This window comes from Cucurbita moschata, unplaced genomic scaffold, assembly GCF_002738365.1.
Source record: "Cucurbita moschata cultivar Rifu unplaced genomic scaffold, Cmos_1.0 Cmo_Scf00003, whole genome shotgun sequence".
NCBI lineage: Eukaryota > Viridiplantae > Streptophyta > Magnoliopsida > Cucurbitales > Cucurbitaceae > Cucurbita > Cucurbita moschata.
In genome coordinates, this window is record NW_019268519.1 from 946551 (window position 1) to 967896 (window position 21346).

Here is a 21346-nt window from a genome sequence, read left to right on the forward strand (position 1 = left end):
ATTGATCGTTTGCTAGACTTTTTGGTTGTATATTATCATAAATATTCAAGTCGGCACAACTAACTATCTCATTTCTATTTTCACGTACACATGAAATAAATAACTAAGTCAAGTATATTTCTAGTTTCAACTCCTAGAAGGGACCATTTTAATTGTCTCAAATAAATGACATGATTTGTCTTAATCTAGAATTTACTCTAAAGATGTGTTTATACGAACCATGTCGTCGGTGTCTTTTGGTTGACTAAATGAAGCCCAATTGAGAGACGCAAAATCGAAACGCTTTTTTTTATTATTATTATTGTATTGTTATTTGATATTAAAATATTTTGGTAAAAGAATGACAGTAAAATGTTATGCTTATATTTTTTTTTTCGAGCTTTAATTTTGGTAATTTCATCTACCGACAAATTGATGGAGACAAAAGAAAAAACATTCATCACGAGGAACACATTTCTAGGCTACAAATTGTTTGGTTAATTTGGTAAGTTCAAGTGTCGGAATCGAATTTTCTTTTAAATAACTAAGTTTGATATTGAATATGAAAACGAATAAGCTTAACTAATTTATTTACATTTACATTATATCACAAGTATAACTTAATTGAATATGATATACATCATTGACTAAAAAATTAGAATCTATTGAACTAAAGAAAAGTGCAAACGTGTTTTACTTGATATTGTTGCCTTAAGTAAGACAATTTTGCTTAGTGTCACGAACGATCGTATCTCAAAATTGAATGAATTACGAACTCGGGAATGCAAACAATTCATGTGAGCAATCTTATAGAGATAGGAGTAGAAAACTCGAACATTCAAGTAGCCACATTGCTTCACGTAGAGTAATATCTTTCGATAAATAACATATCCTTACGAACAAATGGGATTTGGAACATGTTTTTAAGCACATAAATTTTGGTGGGAAAAAAGTTGATGTTGGATGGGAATAGAGCATGTGGGACAGCCTTTGTTTCATTTGAAGGGATAGTTTCACTGTCTGAGCAAACAAAGGCATTGAAATAATGCTGGAAGTGCCTAAAGGCGGCCGAGCTTGGAATAGACTGTTCCGTTCCTTTGGTGGCTCAGAATTGCCTTCACTTCCTTCATCGCCTTCAAGATTTTTGGGAATCTATCGTTTTTGGTGCTTCAATTCTTAGTTTTGTTCGTTTATTGGTTAGTCTTATCTCTATGGGACCGAGCTTGTTTAAATGAGTCCACTTGCTCAGTAGCCACTACATTATACGTGCCATAACACGACTAAGTTAAGACTAAGAAGTCAAAGGTTAGAATCTTTAGAAAATAAGAACATAAAAAGAAAAGAGGAAAGCCCATGTATTTAACTTGCAATCTTGCCTAGGTGAATCAAATCTTTGGAAGCTGGATCTAAACGAGAAAGTTCAAGTAATTAATCTTGACCTCGTAAAACATGTTCGAGAAAACCCAATAGAGCACGAGACTAAAAGAGGTTCCATTGGACATCAGTTAGGCACCTTATGGTGTAACGACATTAGTAATACGACAGAAAGGTGCTAGTCCAATAGGTGTTGTGTGGTTCTACTCTACATCAACGTAGCACACATACATGTGTAGCAAATTCAAATTACAAAATCTAATATCTCAAACTTAAGACTTAGTTCAAACAAACTTGCCTGGTTAGATTATAGGGATATTGCGAAGTACAGAATCAAGTACATGGCGCGTAAGAGAATGCAAGAGAATGCAGATGACGATCAACTAACCTTAGTGAAGGTTCCCTGAAGTGCTTACTCCAGAGACGACTTCTTAGACAATAATACTGAGTGCCCTGGAGAGTCCACAGGAGCTTAGAGGACAAGATCTTGTGGTTCATATTCTTGAAGCAGGATCTTGTATTCTTGTCTTCCATGGCTGGATTTTGTGGGTATTTTGCAGTCAGAATGGCTGCTTAATCCCAGCTGCAATTCTTGTCTTCCATGGTTGGACTTCTGGCAGGAAAATCTGTGCTGGCTGCGGTAACCACATACACCAATTTGTTGCTCAATCCCGTCCTCACTAACACCTGTTACAAAGTGAAATGGAGACCAAAGAATCTAAATTGTTGACAAATATTTCATGTTGTTTGCTTGGCATGAAAAATCAATAATTTCACGACAGAATGAACGGATTGTTATCTTCTATTCCTCGTGGCCCATCGAATGGAACTGCTATCAGAATCATTAATTATTCATACATACAAACACTAATTCTGATAATAACATATGGTGATCTTGGTAGATTAAATGAAAGAATACAAACATTTTTTTTCCTTTCATGTTGTGTAGTAGAGCTGAGAAACTTGTTTCATTTGCTGATGATGACCCTAACCTTTGAATTTGTTGGTATGGTTAACTGTCTTGAAAGTTCTTGCAACCAGTTAGTTGTTTCTTGATTCCAATGACATCATGACCAGAAAGCTCGGCTGAAACAAATACAAAATCAAATCTTACATTAGACATCAATAGATAATAAGATGGGGCTGAATAAACATTCTTTTTAATCTTCGTTTTAAAAAAATAATTCTGTAAAGATAGTTTTCAAAAATGTTTTTAGAATATTGGTTAAGACTCATCACAAACCCGGAAAATCCCGCATCATGCTTCTCATTTTATTCATCAAACGCAGTGGGAGTATCGGCCGAAAAGAACTGCTCGGCTCTATCAATGAAACTGCCAGGGAATCTATAATGCAACAGCACAGATGCAACTTCTAATGTTGGTTGATTGTGCTTCGAAACTATTTCATCAGATGCTTTAGCTGATCTGTTGTCTCTTAGGTTTCTTGTTCTGTTACTCCTATTGCTATTTCCAGTGGAAGCTCCTCCAGGTCTTCCTAAAGAAGTCCTTGTAGTTCTGCAGACATTGCGGCTGCCTCTAATGGTACCATCCGTTAGCGATTTTCTAGTCTCAGGACCATTTGGGTTAAATTCATTAGAATCATCGTTCTCTTGTGCTGAAGTGGATTGAACAGCTGGTACTGGCAGATTATTTTTGCAGGATCTCAATAATGAGACCAGCATGTCCATACTTAGTTCTTGCTGAACAACGGACTTGTTCTGCTCACACCCATAGCAAGCAGCAACCAGGGTACTGGCCAAGACTGGCATCAATTCAGGGTCACTGAAGAACACAAACGGCAGGTCGCAAACCTAAGCACAGAAATCTCATTCGTCAAATTTCATCAAAATATGAAACTTAGGGATGGGAGGGGTATGGTAGTATACTAACCTTGTGAAGTATGGTAGGGCTCTTTCCCCAGCGAAGAACTTCTTGATTCTCAGGATGGAACAAGGCAAAATGCCCAAGAATGGACAAAGACTCGAGAAGCAGAAGACCAATCTGAGGATGAACAAGCAGGTTTGAAAGCTTACAACTAAACAATAATGCATAATGGTGCAAAAAGAAAGTATTAACTACATAGACCCTATTTACACAAATATCCCCTTTTCAATAAAGTTTCAGCATTGTCAATCAATGCGCTGATTGAAGCCATAAAGAGAGATTAATTTACTTACATGCTCGGTAGGTTTTGTTCGTAACAATTTAATATGGTAAAATAAATCGGCTGATTTTCCTGAACTGTTTGTAACTCTATTTTTGAGTTCGTTTGTACCGTTTTGGGTGATTGTAAGACTAGATGAAAAAAGGGATTGGGCTCCAAATGGATTTCTTGAATCACATCACGTCCTGTCCGTTGGGAAGAATATTTTGCCTTTACACAAAGCCTCTCTTGTTAAATGGAGTTCCAAGTTTTCATTGGAAACTAAAGCTTTGAGTAAAGGAATTACTAGCTTGCAGCTCTAGATGCCCCTGGCAATCTATTGCTGGATGCTGCGTGCAGGTCGACGAGTGATCAAGTCTAATCTTGGTCAAGGTCATAGGTTTTGTTTTGGGAGGAATCTCTGGCTGCTTCAAACTTACAATTGGCATTCCAAGACTGTAAAAAGTGTTGATTACAATTACTTTCGTTAATCAAAGTCAGTCAGAGAAACACCAAGGACTTGGCTCTTAACATCCTATCATTGTAATGCACAACTAGGGTTATGATGTTCACATCTATAGACTATAGGAAAATAATCGATCAGCCTGTGAAAAAAAAATGCAGCTAGTAGTTGTCTCGTGTGCTACCATATGGAAAAAGCACGCGCCTATACTTAACACTAACTTGTAAAAATAGCACACATGAATTACCGGATCACTAGGAGTTGTCCACTTGCTTGAGCAATGCGAGAGAAGGAAACTCATTAAATGGAAAAACTCCATTTTCAGGTCTGGCCTAGCCTGAAAGAAAATGAGGATGTAACTCCTGGTTAGCTTGGAGTTAATGATCTGGTATTAGTATCTCTTCTTATGAGACTTAGTAATTTATATCTAAGGATCAACATTGAACAATCCCAATTAGTTATAGACAAAGTTCCACTTGAAATAATGCCTCTTACCAGCATTCGCTGAATAAATTTAAGATCCAAGAACGCCAGATTGTTCAACACCTTCAGCACACCAGTAGCAACATCTTCAAAATTAGATGGAAGGATATATGAGGCCTGAAACATAGTAAAGACATCCAAATTTTTGCTCAGCTTGCGGCAATGCTTAAATAAGTGTAACTTGAAAATCTAAACAAACGGCTGCCAAACTTCAAAATCTATCAGGAAAAGTTGAACTTAAAGTGCTTCGGTTATGCTATATCTAAAAAATGTATTTTAAACATATCTGACAGAATCCAGTAATATTAAACATCAAACTACGAGTTGTTTCATACTCAATTTTCTCAGAGATATTAATGCATTTGACAAGTGAACGTACCTGTTCAGATGATAACCTATTGTTTGCTTGAAGCAAAACAGCTGTTAATAAGGACAGGAGACCAACAATTCCAGTATCAGATATAGCAGACAGTAAATACGCTATTGGAGGTTTCAGTTTTGTAATATTTTTTATCCATTGGTCAGATACAAGATCCATCGGTTGTTTCTGATCCCCTTGGGATACAGAAGTTTTTGAGATAACTTCACTATCTTGTAGTTCGTTCTGAACATTGGTCCGGAGATTAACACCATTTGCCTCGGTTGAGCAGTCAGTCAGCTTCCTCTGACCTCCATCAGTGGGTATCATCCCATCGTTTTTCTTTTGCTCACTCGATTCATCATCCAGTTTATCTATTGCTATTTTTTGTTTTTGTACAACTTTAACCCCATTTAACACAGATTCTGACGGACTATCATCTTCAGTGAAACCGGATCCAATAAAATCTTTAGACTGGAGAGAAATGGCAATTTCACTTCCATCTTCCGCCAATTTTTCATTAGCGGGTAACATAAAATTAATGGTACTATCAGTTCCAGGTCTTGATGTTAAAACCACCAAAAGACGTATACTTAAGAGAATGGAAGAAGGAAATGGGGACCCCTCCACCTGAGGTCTATCATAAAGCGCAAAAAGGTCTCGGAGCCGATGAATAACCTGGTAAGCAACCAATAGTTCCAACAAACTATCCCACATTTGGAGTTGCGGTCCTTCAGGCCTTACATGACCGATTATTGTTGTGATAGTCCACAAGGACCCATCCAGTACTTCGGAGCTTGACTCAAAATTTTCAATAGACGTTTTGCTTGATGGAAGCACATTACCTGGGGCATTAACAGAAGCTGCAAACTTGATGTAGTTCTCAAGGGCTGTTGATAGCATTGGGATGATTGGTGGCAAGAGATTCTGCCCAAGAAAGTAACTTCTGTTTGCAGATGCAGATAATACTACCCTTAGCAATTTCAATAGATGTATCATCACTTGACAGGCTTCAGGTTTAGATGTATGAGAAGCAGGAAGAGCCGAAGCAATAAAATCAAGTAAGCCAGCTTGGCGAGAAGCTTGCAGCTCAAGTTCCCTTCCATCCAAATACTATAAAACAAAAATTGTCAAATGCAACAACACATAACATAAATGCATACAAATCAAATAGACAAGAATTCATTTTTCTTTTGGAAAAAAGCACATTATGCTATCTTTAGTACAGAGATGTGCGATGAAACAATTCTGCGTGATGATCCTCAAAGAGATGAATATGAGTTATGCAAAGCTAAAATTTGCAAGCTGTAATTCGCATAAAACAGACGAATATGAGTTATGTAGATGAAAGTTGCAAGCTGTAAGTGACACCAGTGTCAAATCACTACTAGAATTCACAGGCATAAATACAACAAGCTAAAGTTGCAGCAAATACCACATCTCATAGTTCCAATTCAAATTACTTTAAATCGATATCCAGCTTCCAACTGATCTATGCTAACTTATAAGCAAGGAAATCTCATAAAATTCTCTTCTCTAGAAGGTAATAAACCCTATAAACAAGTAGATAATGGACAAAATGGAAGAATGGGGAATTCATACTGTTGTCTGTTTAATAAAATTGTAATAAATTTCACTATAAAAAACTCCACCCCCTCACTTAAAAATAAACAAACATTGGTGTTTAGTAGTACCTTGATCATTTCAGCAATTATCAGCCCTAAACTTGCAGCGCCTTCTTTCCTTGCTTGGCGAAGTTTTTGAAGTTCTTGAAGCCACCTACCTATTTTTGCCCTTGCAGTTCCTATGGATGTTCTATATCCAATGCCAATATTCTCAGCACCAGTAACGGGCTCAATAAATTCATACTTCAGAGCCATAAGCCTCTGTCGGATTCTTTTGATCTTTCGTTTCATGTGTTGTTGCATTGTGGTCTTACCCATTGCAAGACCAGAATCCAAGTCAGAGCTACTTGGTGCCTGCTCATCACCATTATTGTTCGGTGTCGATCTACTCTGACCATCCTTATGCACAATTCGTCGCAGCAAGGGTGAAGATTGGTCCCTAAAATCCATAGAAGCCCTCTCTCGTATTTGCTCCAAATAAAACTTCCGCCGTTGTTCACTTTCACTAAGTCGCTCAGCCAATTTCTGGGCCATAAGTTCAGCTTCTTCTTGCTGGGCTCTTGCTCTTTCCACCTTCCTTCGAAGCTGTTCCATGGCCCTCGCCTCCCTTGCCGCACTTGATGCTTTTCGTTCTTCTTCCCTTCGAACATGAGCCTCTTCTTTTTTCCTCTGTGTTTCAGCAAGACGCTGCAATTTTTCAGCTTCAATCAATTTCTTCCGTTCTAACACTGCTTCTTCTCTAGCCATATCTTCCTTTTGTTTAATTTTCATTACTTGAAGCTTTTCAGCTCTCCTTAATTCAGAACCATGAAGCTTCTGCCGCAATATGATCTTTTTATTTTCTTCATTTAAGGAGGTGATGAAACGAACCTCATTGACCTTACTACTTTCATCACCAGCTCTCTTCACAACTTGAGCTAGGAAAGCTTCATGCCGAGATTCACTGCGCTGGTGACGAGCATACATTCCTTCCCGTAATTTCATAGTGCGTACAGCCTGCCATTCATTTACACGAATTAATTTCTCTGAAGTACGCTGTAGTTTCTGAACCCTTTCATTCTCTAGATCACTTCTAATTTTCATTGCACGAGCATGCTTTTCTTCTGCCTCTCTTTTGACATCTAAAGAAGTTTTCTTCTTCTTGTCAGGGGACATTAGCTTATCATGCAGCACACGTACACGCTCAGCACTTTTCCTGGCCATGCCTGGTAAATGTGAAACGCGGGAACTAATACGAACAGATGATGAAAGTATATCTTCCCAATTCCTCTTTTCTTTCCATGCATCCATGGATTTCCGAGCAGCCATATTCCTCTTCTCCTTTTCCTTGTCTTTTTCAGGAACAGTTGCTTGTCTTTTCGAATTATCTGTAGCTTTCTGATTTTTCTCACACGTACCTTCTGCTAGTGCTCGTTCTCTTTTAGGAAGTAGCTTTTCTACATCAGATTCTACTTGTTCTCGCTTAAATTTTACAGCAAGAGGTGGCTTGGACGTATTTATAGAAGACAAGGAACTATGTGGGCGTGAACGTCCATTTTGCACAACATTAACCTTCTCAGTACCGATTGACTCAATATTCTTTTCTTTTCCACTAAGATTCCCTGGAGTGTGATCTGCACCTTTACTTTCTGTTGTCTTTAATGCTGAATCTGCAGCATGAGACAGTATATTATTTACTGTAGATGTTTTCTTCATCTGATCCATAAACTGTGGACACTCAGTCCCAGAGACATTTTTGCTTGCTTCAAGCATGTTGGCTCTCTCTTGCCGAATTTTCTTAAATGCCTCAAGCGATGATGATAAAATCTCTGCTTTATGAGGAGAATTTGTCATTCTCCGGACCTGCATTTTTTATTGCATAATTGGGTTTCAAGTTCTTAACAAAAAAAGTAGCAATACAAGCAAACAATTCACAACAGGAAACTAATAACAAGAAGTATAGGAGTTAATATATGATATACTCATGTTGCACAAATGCTAAAAAAAATATATGTACGTTATATTTGCAAAAAAATAAGATATAGCCACATCAGAGAATCTGAAAATCGCTTGACAAAAGAACAGTCAAACTCGAGCTCACCTCCCAAGAGAGAGCATGTGGCCTACAATGGTCACTCCTCATAGTGATTGGCATTCCATCAACAGACTGAGAAGACAACCTCTTCACCTCTTCAAACTCCTCCACCCTAGCATTTAGTTCTTTAAAATCAGATGTAGCCTCTTCAAGAACAAGAATAGCTTCTTTCATCTGTTCCAAATCACATTCCAGTTCACAAAGGAGATAGAGTTCATCTACAGCTCGATTAAGATTCTCAAAAAGGAAACACCAGAGCCGCTGCCTAAACCTTTCTTTACTCTCACCTGTCTCACCTTCACTGGGCACACTCGCAACTTGCACATTATGAGTTCCACTCCCTTGTTCAATTTGAGCATCTTCAACCGGATCAGAGGAACCCCCTGAATTTTCAGGTTCTTTAGTTTCAGTTGAGAGTAATTCAGCCTCCTGAACAATCAATGGCGAACTAGACAACTCACTCTTACCAGCTGCTTCATGGAGCTCTGGATTTTCTACCTCAGGCTCAGGTAACTCAACAGCCTTCTGGACTTTTGGCTCAGTTCCAGCTTCCTCACTAGAGGGAGAGTTAAAACTTGAACTGTAATCTTTTATAAGTTTGTTCTGCTCAGTGCCTATATCCTTGCAATTTGAGTCGTCGGTACTTGGACAGACTGTTGCTTCACTATTACTCAATAATTCCAGATCTTCTCTAAATTCTCTATTGAAATCTTGATGGCTAACTTGGCATAATTTGACCTCATCAGTTGATAAAAGAGCCTGATGAGAGGCCTCCTCTTCTCTGACTGATAATGCACCCAACTTGATCACTTGTGTATCAAGGGAAGAGATGTGTGAAGCCAAGTCATGCTTACCCTCATTCTTTTCAGAGACGCCTAGATCAACCTCTCCAATATTACCAAACTTTATTTCAACTCCATTAGCACTGTTATTCAATACCAAACTACCATCCTCAAGATCACCCCATTTGATTTTCTGAGCCACTCCAGGGATATCTTTGTGGGAGACATTCCCATAGTCTCCACTTCCACCATGAGAATCTATAACATGCAAAACAGATGCCTTGGGGACTTCAATATCTTGTCTGACCGTATCAGACAAGTGTGGACCGCCATCGTCCCCAGTTGATGTAGAAATATATTTCTCAGTATTAATTTGGGTATGAACAGCATAGCTTCCTCCTGATGTTGGAGGATGAGACTTTGACCTATCATTTCGGGCATTTTTATTCACCAGATGTGGACTGCCCGAAGAATTAGATGAATTTTTCCCTGAAAATCCTCCAACCCAGCTCTGTAGGGAAAACTTAGAACTACTCCTATGTTTCTGGGCAACAAAATAGCATATTTATACAAAGGTTAGCTTCGCCACCACAAAAAATACGATATAATTAGAGCATAACCAGGAAGGTAACAAGCATGAACCCAGCACCCAAGGTGGAGGAGGCTAACAAAGCCAACGAAATGGATAATATTGATGTTCAGTGAGAAGGAGCAAAAAGTTTGATGTTAAATTATATAGTGCATGTAACTCAAAAGTGAATAAAAAACTACTTTGCATGACCATTAGCAGCACCTCGAGAAGGAAAGAACAGCCCAACAGATATCCAAGTCTACTTGGACTCCTATGCCGGTAAAATTTCTAGAGTACCTACATTACAAACAAATAGCTCTGATGCTCAAGTTTTCATCTAATAACAAAACATAATCTTCAGATGCAATTAAATAATCCATTTCAAAGAAACCAAGTTTGATGTCCCCAAATTCTTTGACTAATTATTGAAACAAACCACAACTCTGTAGAAAAGAAATTCTTATATATATCTCCGCGTGAGAAAAATGAGAAATCGGTGGGCTTCGGCGACCTTCTCGCATGTCATGTATGGTTCATCCATTAATTCCCAGCGAAATCAACGATAAACAATAAGAAACATTCATCTTCCCTAAACCCACTCTCTAATCATCATAAAAGGAGGAAGAAGAAGAAGAAGAACTTAGCCGATAATGGAGTTGTCACCTTTTTCACTTCGAACCATCCTGATCCCTGATCGTCACCTCCACCGCTGTCCTCCATCTCCAATTGATCAGAACTCAGATTTCATTTTTCAAAAATGCAAAACTAAAAGAAAAAATAAATCAAATTCTTGCTGTAACACCCAATTCCTCCAAGTCGTAGAACCAAAGCTAACCCTCCTAATTCCACGGCATCACAAATCATTACAAAATTGAAATTGGTTGAATCGATCACATCCATGAACGACCGCGTGGAAAGACAAACAAAACTGCACCTCAATATAGTAAAAATTGGGCCGGATTATTCAGGTGCACACAGAAATCTGAATATTCAGAATTCCAGTTAGCCTGAGGAACAATGCAATGAATAAAAAACTACAATACTCGCAATAGAAAAACTCCAATGGCATGGCAGGTGGCTAAGGTTTTTCTAGGGCTTTATTTTATGCAATATAAAGCGTGCAGTACACAAATAAGGGAGGAGGCACGAGTAGGAGGAAATTTAATATTATATCAGAGAGAAAACGAAGAAAAATTGAAGAAATGGAGAATGATCAAACAACTTTTCATTTTTTCAACAGAGGGGTCCCTTTTTTCAGACATTGAACTGTGTAATTCAATCAAAAATCCTTCAAAATGCTAAAGAGGACAACGAATTTTCACCATCAGAAACGGATCGGTGTTTGAATATGGCTGTAAGAGACGAGACATTCATGTTCTTGTTCGTTCATACTCGTAATATAGTGTAGCAGCGCTTCGTCGTGCTCGAACCTCTGTTCATCGCCATTAGCTAACGCAATACAACAATAAATATCTCATTTTTACGTTTTTTTTTTTTAATTTGGTTTTTTTTCCCAATAAAATCTTTATTTTTAGAGAAAATAAGCGACAGGTTGACTTGGGGACGTTGAAGAAAGTGAAAGATTAATTTTGATTAATATTTAATATATATATTTAATTTTATTGGTTCCACGTTCGGTCAATTAAGTTCAACCCATTGAACTCAATCCAATTTATTTAATATAATTAGAAATTTTATAATTTTGTTATTAACTTTCAAAATTAGATAGTTTTAGGATGAAAATTTCAGTTTGAATGAATAATAAGATAGAGAACAGCAATAGATTTCTCTCTAGGAGTTAAAAAGACAACAAAAACCTCGTACTAATTAAGAAACGTATACACACGAGGCCTTACGAGTGGTATCAGAGTCATAATTGTACTGATACGAAGGTTATATGGAGATTTAAGAGTACGATAGCGATGGATTCTCGACACTAAAAAAATTATCTTATACTATTAATTATCCAAATTTCAAAATACTAACAAGCTAATTATTAATTATTATTAGACCTTTAAATGATTATAATGATAAGTATGAAATTCCATCAAACCCCACAATAAATTATATTTTAATTCGACCTTTTTAGTTAATAATTTTTTTTTTTTTCTTTCCCCAAAAAGTTATGAACTTAAGTGATTAAAAAACAGAAGCCATGCTTGTCAGCAAATTGTAATTAATTAGTAAAAACATTCTATTGGCGTGAAAAATCTTTACTTCCTCAATCAAAATCAAAACTTTTGAACAATTAAATATACAAAAATGTGGAGTAATTATGTTATTGGATGAACAGAGCATATTTCACAGCATCCTTTTGAAAAAGTGGAAGAAAGTATATGGGTTAAAGCATCCATCTTAATTAACCCTTAAAGCAACCCATAAGCTTTTCAATTAGTCCTAATCCATCATTTAAATCTTAAACAGCCCTCCTTTTCTCTCCAGCCGTCGTTTCATTTCAACCCATCGGATTTTTTTAACTGGGTGCCGACTATTTGGTTGATTAGAACTGTTTTCATCACCCAACCCACGATTAAATTGCGCATCAGTCGGTGTTTGGATGGAAGATTTTAAGTGAAAAGGACAAATATGTGAAAGATCCAGTTCGCCCGCCAGAGCTATCACTGTACTTTGTTCACTGTAATTCGTTGATATTCAAAGACTCGCAGGAGGTGCTGGAAACAGCAAGGGGTTTCGCTAAAACTTGCTAGCATCGCAGATGCTTCGAAAGCTCAGCTGAGTTGCATCTTTTCAAGGTAAACTTATGCAAATCGATGCTTGTTCTTCATTGGGTTGATCTGATTTGCTTGAGTAGCATCTGGGTTGCCTCGAATTTGATTATCTCAGTGCTATAATGATTCGGTTCTTAGGTGTACTTTTAGTTTGGATGCTTCTATTTCCTGTTCTTCATATTTTTCCCAAGAAACAAGCAACAAATCTACATAGAACCCAAGAATTCTATTACAACTACAAATTACTGTTAGTTCTATCTTCTTTTTCTCTTTACAATCTTCTTCTTCTTAGGCTACTGTTAGTTCTTAACAATGTTTTAAATTGTCAGCTGGAGAAACTAAACAACAGATCTTGTCCTTCCATTCACATATGTTATAAGAAACATATCCATCAAGAAAATCATGTCAGTGTTCTTATGATGTAGGGCGTGTAAACTGTGTGAATTCGTGCAAATTGGTGTCTGAGGCTGCTTATTTCACTTACCAATGGGCTTCAGCATCTCCTTGTTGCTTCTTTTAGCTTCTCTACCTGCTATCCTGGCTCAGAGACCGACACATGCTAGTATCATAGTTGACGGAGCTTCAGTAGTTGCTGAAACTGATGACAACTACATATGTGCCACCATTGATTGGTGGCCTCATGATAAGTGTAATTACAATCGTTGTCCATGGGGGTATTCTTCTGCAGTAAATTTGGTGAGAATTCGATGATCCATATCCTCAATGTTTAGTCGCTTGTTCTTTGTGATTGATTCAAGCTCTATTTGTTTCCCTTTTTCAGAACTTGTCTCATCCTCTTCTAACCAAGGCAATACAAGGTACTTTTAGAATGATCCTGTGTATAGAATCTTCTTTAAACTGCAATACTTACATTGTTGTTGCGTGGTTGACACTTGGAAGCTTTTGAGCATTTGAGGATAAGAGTTGGTGGTTCGCTACAAGACCAAGTGGTGTACGACGTAGGAAGTTTGAAGGCGCCTTGCCATCCATTTCAAAAGATAAAATGGGGGCTGTTTGGTTATTCCAAGGGGTGTTTGCACATGAGTAGATGGGATGATCTAAACCAATTATTCAAGACCACAGGGTAAAACATTTATGTCTTTACTTTCTTTGCAACTCCTTCGTCGTAATCCATCAACTTAAGTTTTTAGGTTGAACGATGGTTGAACATGGTATCGAGTCATTTCCTTCCCAATGAATATCGATATCCACTTTGTGGATCTTCTACAAATTTTCGAGCCCACAAGTGAAAGGGGTGCTAAAAGTGTTGTTGTAATAGCTCAAGCTCACCACTAGTAGACATTGTCTTCTCTGGGCTTTCCCTTTCGTGCTTTCCTTCAAGGTTTTTAAAACGTGTCTACTAGGGAGAGGTTTCCACGTCCTTATAAAGAATGTTTCGTTCTCCTCCCCAATCGATATGGGATCTCACAATCCTCCCCCTTCAGGGCCTAACGTCCTCGCTGACATTCGTTCCCTTCTCCAATCAATGTGGGACCTTCCAATCTACTCCCCTTTGGGGCCCAGCGTCCTTACTGGCACACCGCCTCGTGTCTACCCCCTTCGGGGTTCAACCTCCTCGCTAGCACATCGCCCGATGTCTAGCTCTGATATCATTTCTCAATTTGTGCGTGTCATCCTTGCACAGGGACCGTGCTAATCTTCTCTCTATTGTTCCAATGTCCGAGTAAGATTAAATTTGCATTATCCATCCGTTTAAGCTTTTTGATTTAACAACTCCTATAGATCTCTAATTCCTGTATGTTCTGAATCTTTGTCAAGGATTATGCATGTTAAAAGGGTAATATTAGATTGGAGCATCCCTACACAAGTCTTATCATGGATAAAATCTTACATTTTCAGGGCCATAGTGACCTTTGGCTTGAATGCACTCCGTGGAAGGCACCGGATTCAAAGAGATAAATGGGGAGGAGAGTGGGACTCTACCAATGCTTGGGATTTTATAAATTACACCATCTCAAAGGGATATGCAATAGATTCATGGGAATTTGGTAAAAGACTCTAAAAGTTACCAGTTCTTATGATCATTTGGTCTGTGGCCTCAGCTCAACTTCATATCCTGAAAACTGCAGGTAATGAATTGAGTGGACATGGCGTCGGTGCGAGTGTTGACGTCGAACTGTATGCAAAAGATGTGATCAAGCTAAGAGACATCATCAATGATTTATACAAGAATTCGAACTCGAAACCTTCACTTCTAGCACCGGGAGGATTCTTTGAGCCGGAGTGGTATGCTAAGCTTCTTCAGGTTTCAGGATCCAATGTTGTGAATGTCATCACACATCACATATACAATCTTGGGGCTGGTAAGTTAATGTTGTATCCAAAAACAAATGGATCAATCTTGTCTGTTCTCTTCTTCATTGCTGGCCTTCTCATTGCAGGCATTGATCCCCATCTGGCAAACAATATATTGGATCCACATTACTTGAGCAGGGTATCAGAAACCTTCAACAGGCTAGACCAAACCATCCAAGTTCATGGTCCATGGGCGTCGGCGTGGGTCGGGGAGTCTGGCGGGGCCTATAACAGCGGTGGTCGTCATGTATCCAACACATTCATTAATAGCTTTTGGTAATCTTCATTGCCATTAACATGTAGTCATGTCTTGTAATGCTTGTTTCGATCGAGTAAACCGTAAAGTGATCGTTTGTATGTTACGTGTATACTCTAGGTACTTAGATCAGCTGGGATTGGCATCCAAGTACAATACCAAAGTGTATTGTAGGCAAACATTAGTTGGGGGTCACTATGGTCTGCTCAACACATCCACACTCGTGCCAAATCCAGATTTTTACAGGCAACTCTTACAATTTAGCAATATTAACTCTTTTAGACATCTTTTAAGTCCTTTGTGTATCTGATTTTTACATCCGTTTGATTTTTTGAAACAGTGCACTTCTGTGGCATCGGCTTATGGGGAAAACTGTTCTTCCCATTGGCAGTGATGCTTCGTCGTACTTACGCGCTTACGCTCATTGTTCGAGAGGAAATGTAAGTGTTCTTTGCATTCAATTCGAAAAGTTTACAACCCTGTTTGATAATGATCTTGGTGAGATCTCACGTCGGTTGGAGAGGAAAACGAAACATTCCTTATAAGGGTAATGATCTTTGTGAGATCCCACATCGACCGGAGAGGGGAACGAAGCATTCCTTATAAGGGTAATGATCTTTGTGAGATCCCACATCGACCGGAGAGGGGAACGAAGCATTCCTTATAAGGGTAATGATCTTTGTGAGATCCCACATCGACCGGAGAGGTGAACGAAGCATTCCTTACAAGGGTGTGGAAACTTCTCCCTAACTGACACGTTTTAAAAACCGTGAGGCTGACGATGATATGTAGCGGGGCAAAGCGGATAATATCTGCTAGCGGTGGGTTTGGACTGTTACAATGGTATTAGAGCCCGACACCGGGTTGGACACCGGGTTGTGTGCCAGCAAGGATGCTAGGTCCCCAAGGTGGGTAGATTGTGAGATCCCACATCGGTTGGAGAGAGAGGAACGAAGTATTTCTTATAATGGTGTGGAAATCTCTCCATAAGAGGAACTGGAGAGAGAGGAACGAAGTATTTCTTATAATGGTGTGGAAATCTCTCCATAAGAGGAACGAAGTATTTCTTATAATGGTGTGGAAATCTCTCCATAACAAACGCGTTTTAAAAACTGACGGTGATATGTAATAGGGCTTGAGCTGTTACAATCTTAGTTTTCCGTTTTTATAAGTAGCCTAAATCAAATATGTTCCGACTTTGATTGTTCTCAGACTGGTGTGAGTGTTCTGCTGATCAATTTGAGCAACCAGACACATTTCTCAATCCATGTCCAAAACAGCAAAAACATGTTTCTGAATGTCCAAGAAAATGGGGTAATGAGAGAGAATTCCTTCCTGAAAGGCATGAAGAAGAGTGTTGCATGGGTTGGCAACAAAGTCTCTGATGCAACAGTGTCAAGAGAAGAATACCACCTGACTCCAAAGGATGGCTACCTCCAAACCCAAACCATGCTTCTAAATGGATCGCCATTGGAGCTCACTGCTGATGGAGAGCTCCCAAGTCTGAACCCTGTCCGCCGGGACGTCAATACTCCGGTCCATATGACCCCGTTGTCGGTTGCTTTCATAGTATTCCCGAACTTCGACGCACCGTCGTGCTTGTGATTTCATACCATCTTTGCAGCATAACTGTAAAGCTTATAGAAGCTGCATGAGTTCTGAATAAAATTGTACAATATCATCATAAGTTATTGTTTGTATTATGATTAATTGGGAAGATGTACAATAAGCTGTGGTTGGCTGAAGTTTGATAGACGTTGTATTTTACTGTTTTTGCATTCCCTTTGTGGAGCTTGGAAGTCTGTGAAGCACAGTAATTGGTAAGATTTTCCCTGTATTTTCTCTCAAGTTGAACAAATATCAATGTCTGCATATTGGGACTTAAATTCTGCTTGTTCTTATATTTTGCTCGAATTTTCCCTGTATTCTAATATTTATTTAGTGGCGGAGATATATAAGTTACAAACACGTTCTAAAAGTGTAGCTCTAGCACACTTACAAACACGTCTAAAAGTGTAGCTCTAGCACACTGACTCTATACCATTTGTAACAACTCAAATCTACACTTAGTAGCTACTGCTAGCACACCCTCTAGTGTCAACTTTATACCATTTGTAACAACTCAAGCCGCTTTGGCACACCCTTTAGTGTATACCATTTGTAACAACTTAAGTCTACCGCTAATAGCTCTGGCACACCACTCTATACCGGAGTGTTAGTGTTCATATAAAAAATTTAAAAAAAATTCAAAAAACTAAGAAAATTGAGTTGATTAAAACATGAAATAACCACAATTACAAAAAGAATATTCCTCCTCCTTTCCTCTTCCTCTCTCTCTACAATGTTCTTTTCCAAATCAATATTACGAAAAGAAGATTTAAAAAAAAACGAACAAAATCCCCTTTTTAATGGTTGATTGAATTGAATGCATCGCATCTTGTCCTCACTTCTCCTTTCCCGTCAGTTTTCACCTCTCGAACGCTCATCTTCTCCATCGCGTGTCCGAAATCCTTGAAGAATAATGCCTGGTTTCCTGCATACATCTCCACGAATTTCCTTGTCCTAGGATCCTTCACCAGCGCGTGATCCGACGCCAACAGTCCCATTCCTCTCAGCAGATTCTGGTAGTATACGTTGTCGAACTTCCCTGGCGTTACAGGGTCGCTGTACGCCGAACTTCCTGAATTCTTCTCGTAATCGGCGCAGGATTTCTTCAACGCTTCCGCGTATTTCGAATTAATCTCAGGATCTGTTGGTGTGTTTTTGCTGAAATTGAAGAGCCGGTCGCTGAATTCCTTGCAATTTGAGAACCCGATCGTGCGTCCGCCATATAGCGCTACCATTTCTTGAATCGTGAAGCCTTTCGCTGTGTATAGCTTGATCAACTCGTCGATTGATTGATTCGGTTTCGGAATGTTGCCTTCCACGTCCGAAACTTTGGAGACGAGGCTATCTTTTCGCCCTAATTCAACTTTGTACGATGGTCCGCCTGTAGCCGCGATGAGATCTCTAGTCGCTTGCGCTAACACGTCGGAGCAAGAGACAATCCCAGGGCAGGAGAGCTCTAAGGTGATCTTCGCTCGAGTGACGACGTCGAAGGCGTCACCAGGAAGATCGCGGTTGATTTCAGCATCGCGCTCGGCGTGGTTGAAGACATTAGATGAAACAAGAACAGAGCCATCGCAGCCTCCAACCAAACAATCGCTGAAGAAGAGTCGCATAGATGCAGCGGCGGTGACAGGGCTAGTAGCGTGCTTGCGAGCAACAGTGTCATGAACGATCTGTGCGAAATCGGGGCAAGTTTTCTGGTAATAATCGAGAGAAAGCTGAGATTGAACTGAGAATGGAAGAGATAGGAAAAGTAGAAGAAGAGCGGCAGGGTGAAAGAAGGCCATGGCGGTAGAGGAAGGAGGCGGGGGAAAACCTGCTTCCTCTGGATGTGGAAAAGTGGAAGGGATGTGTGTAGTGTGGTGAGGAGGAAGAAGGAAGCAACTGCGGTGTGAGGGAAATGGAGGGATGAATGGGTTTAAGAAGGAGATGGAGTAGTGGATGGGAGAGATTTTGGGAAATTTGTTAGGGAGGAGGCTGTAATGACCTCTAAATTCTTGCCATTCATGACTGAATCAAACCCATTGCAAGGTATTGTTGTGAAGTGCAGGTGGGTGGATGGGAGAGGTTCTAGTAGGACAATAGTTTGGTCGAGATTTTTTTTTTTTTTTTTTTTACTCAACTCAATCTTGAGTTGGGGTTGGGTTCAATTTTTTTAAAAAGTTTATTTATTCATTATTCACAAACAAATACAAATTAATTTATAAATCATTAAAAAAACGAATTCATCCATTATAATATTTATAATATCTTAATATAATTTAATATTACCATAAAATTAAAGAGTAAATGGTGATAGAATGATTTAGTAGGAAATATTGAAGCATTTTTTTATATTTAAAAGAAAAAATAAAACAATTTACTAAATTAATAAAGTAATACAAAAAAAATATATTAATAAATCTAGTAAGTTAGAATCATGAATTTTCCATGTATTTTATAAATTTTGTTTGGTTTGTTTCAATTCGTCAAGAATCAAAATAACTCACAGCCCATTCTGACAGGCATAGCGTATGTGTTAGCCGTGTGTCAACTTTATATCATTTGTAATTAGATAGCATATATTTTTTCTATTGAATTAAATGTAAGAACCCGAAGAATTCTATTACATCCCTTTTAATTTAAAATGTTCATATTTTATAAAAATAAAATATGTTCTATATAAGACATAAAGTAATTTTACTTAGGACATAATAGTTCCATTTAGGAACTTCTAAGGGAGGTACGTGAACCATTAGGTTTTACAAACAAACAAACAAAAAAAAAAAAAAAAAAATTATTATTTTCGCTTTCACTACCGAATGTTGACTTTATTTGTAACAACTCAAGCACGTCATCAATACTTCCTAGTGTCATTTGTAACATTAAGACCACCACTAGCAACTATGGCACACAATTTGGTGTTGATTTTGATATCTTGAATTTATACCATTTGTAACAACTAAAGATCACCACTAACAACTATGACACACGATCCGATGGTATCTTGAATTTATACCATTTGTAACAACTAAAGATCACCACTAACAACTATGACACACGATCCGGTGCACACTACTAGCCTTACCATCACAATTTTTAAAGTGAGAGAACGCCACCTTTTCAGAAAAAGTGTTCATAAAATATTGTGAAAAAAAATAAAGGAACAGAAAAGAAGAAAATTCAGTTCATTAAAACATGAAATAACCACAATTACAATCTTCCTCTTCCTCTCACCCCCTTTCATCAATAAACTCTCTACTTCAAATCTTTTCTTTTCCAAATCAATCTTACAAAAAGGGCAAAAAAGAAATTTCCCTTTTGAGAAGACTGATTTATTTATGAAAAGCGAAAATGGGCTAATGGTTGATTGAATTGAACGCATCGCATCTTGTCCTCACGTCTCCTTTCCCGCCAGTTTTCACCTCGCGAACACTCATCTTCTCCATCGCCTCTCCAAAATCCTTGAAGAATAATGCCTGGTTTCCTGCATACATCTCCACGAATTTCCTTGTTCTCGGATCCTTCACCAGCGCGTGATCCGACGCCAACAGTCCCATTCCTCTCAGCAGATTCTGGTAGTATACGTTGTCGAACTTCCCTGGCGTTACAGGGTCGCTGTACGCCGAACTTGCTGGATTCTTCTCGTAATCGGCGCAGGACTTCTTCAACGCTTCCGCGTATTTTGAATTAATCTCAGGATCTGTTGGTGTGTTTTTGTTGAAATTGAAGAGCCGGTCGCTGAATTCCTTGCAATTTGAGAATCCGATCGTGCGTCCGCCATATAGCGCTACCATTTATTGAATCGTGAATCCTTTCGCTGTGTATAGCTTGATCAACTCGTCGATTGATTGATTCGGTTTCGGAATGTTTCCTTCCACGTCCGAAACTTTGGAGACGAGGCTATCTTTTCGCCCTAATTCAACTTTGTACGATGGTCCGCCCGCGGCCGCGATGAGATCTCTAGTCGCCTGCGCTAACACGTCGGAGCAAGAGACGATCCCAGGGCAGGAGAGCTCTAAGGTAATTTTCGCTCGAGTGACGACGTCAAAGGCATCACCAGGAAGATCGCGGTTGACTTCAGCATCGCGCTCGGCGTGGTTGAAGACATTGGATGAAACAAGAACAGAGCCATCGCAGCCTCCAACCAAACAATCGCTGAACAAAAGGCGCATAGATGCAGCGGCGGTGACAGGGCTAGTAGCGTGCTTGCGAGCAACAGTGTCATGAACGATCTGTGCAAAATCGGGGCAAGTTTTCTGGTAATAATCGAGAGAAAGCTGAGATTGAACTGAGAATGGAAGAGATAGAAAAAGTAGAAGAAGAAGAGCGGGAGAGTGAAAGAAGGCCATGGCGGTAGAGGAAGGAGGTGGGGGAAAACCTGCTTCCTCTGGATGTGGAAAAGTGGAAGGGGCGTGTGTAGTGTAGTGTAGTGTAGTGTGGTGAGGAGGAAGAAGGAAGCAATTGCGGTGTGAGGAAAATGGAGGGGTTAAAAAGAAGATGGAGCAGTGGATGGGAGAGATTTTAGGAGATTGGTTAGAGATGGAGCATTGTTAAAGACTTAATGCTATTTTTGGTAATGTAAAATGCTCAACTTACCCATGA

General features: G+C 39.0%; 3 protein-coding genes, 1 non-coding gene and 1 pseudogene across 8 annotated transcripts; 1 reads left to right on the forward strand and 4 right to left on the reverse strand.

The window, feature by feature from the left end:
* Nucleotides 1-1509: 1509 nt before the first annotated feature.
* Nucleotides 1510-11303, reverse strand: LOC111436972. 5 transcript variants are annotated; one of them, XR_002709368.1, is made up of 10 exons: nucleotides 10517-11291; nucleotides 8507-9826; nucleotides 6496-8268; nucleotides 4823-5914; nucleotides 4456-4560; nucleotides 4208-4297; nucleotides 3245-3355; nucleotides 2597-3165; nucleotides 2346-2439; nucleotides 1510-2040 (listed from the first exon to the last, which is right to left on the reverse strand). XR_002709368.1 is itself a non-coding variant. In XM_023074793.1 (10 exons), the coding sequence occupies exons 2-9, from the start codon at nucleotides 10571-10573 to the stop codon at nucleotides 2626-2628; spliced, it is 5088 nt and encodes a 1695-aa protein (XP_022930561.1). In that variant the 5' UTR covers nucleotides 10574-10835; nucleotides 11176-11283; the 3' UTR covers nucleotides 2125-2439; nucleotides 2597-2625. The 5 variants fall into 5 exon arrangements, 3 of the variants coding, with proteins under 3 accessions (XP_022930561.1, XP_022930570.1, XP_022930576.1); XR_002709366.1 differs by having other exon boundaries at nucleotides 2277-2439; XM_023074793.1 differs by lacking the exon at nucleotides 1510-2040 and having other exon boundaries at nucleotides 2125-2439; nucleotides 10517-10835; nucleotides 11176-11283.
* A 954-nt stretch (nucleotides 11304-12257) lies between these two features.
* On the forward strand, nucleotides 12258-17043 carry LOC111440858 (heparanase-like protein 1). Its single transcript, XM_023077676.1, has 10 exons — nucleotides 12258-12606; nucleotides 13008-13278; nucleotides 13364-13400; nucleotides 13483-13666; nucleotides 14443-14591; nucleotides 14673-14906; nucleotides 14985-15174; nucleotides 15275-15400; nucleotides 15495-15594; nucleotides 16367-17043. Exons 2-10 carry the CDS (start codon nucleotides 13069-13071, stop codon nucleotides 16757-16759), a joined length of 1623 nt encoding a protein of 540 aa, XP_022933444.1. The 5' UTR covers nucleotides 12258-12606; nucleotides 13008-13068; the 3' UTR covers nucleotides 16760-17043.
* On the reverse strand, nucleotides 14182-14288 carry LOC111441270. Its single transcript, XR_002710114.1, has one exon. It is a non-coding gene; the product is annotated as a U6 spliceosomal RNA (small nuclear RNA).
* Nucleotides 17044-17409: 366 nt separating the features above from the next.
* On the reverse strand, nucleotides 17410-18754 carry LOC111433481 (peroxidase 41-like). Its single transcript, XM_023070530.1, has one exon. It carries the CDS (start codon nucleotides 18547-18549, stop codon nucleotides 17560-17562), a length of 990 nt encoding a protein of 329 aa, XP_022926298.1. The 5' UTR covers nucleotides 18550-18754; the 3' UTR covers nucleotides 17410-17559.
* On the reverse strand, nucleotides 17410-21330 carry LOC111433470 (annotated as a pseudogene).
* Between the last annotated feature and the right edge of the window lie 16 nt (nucleotides 21331-21346).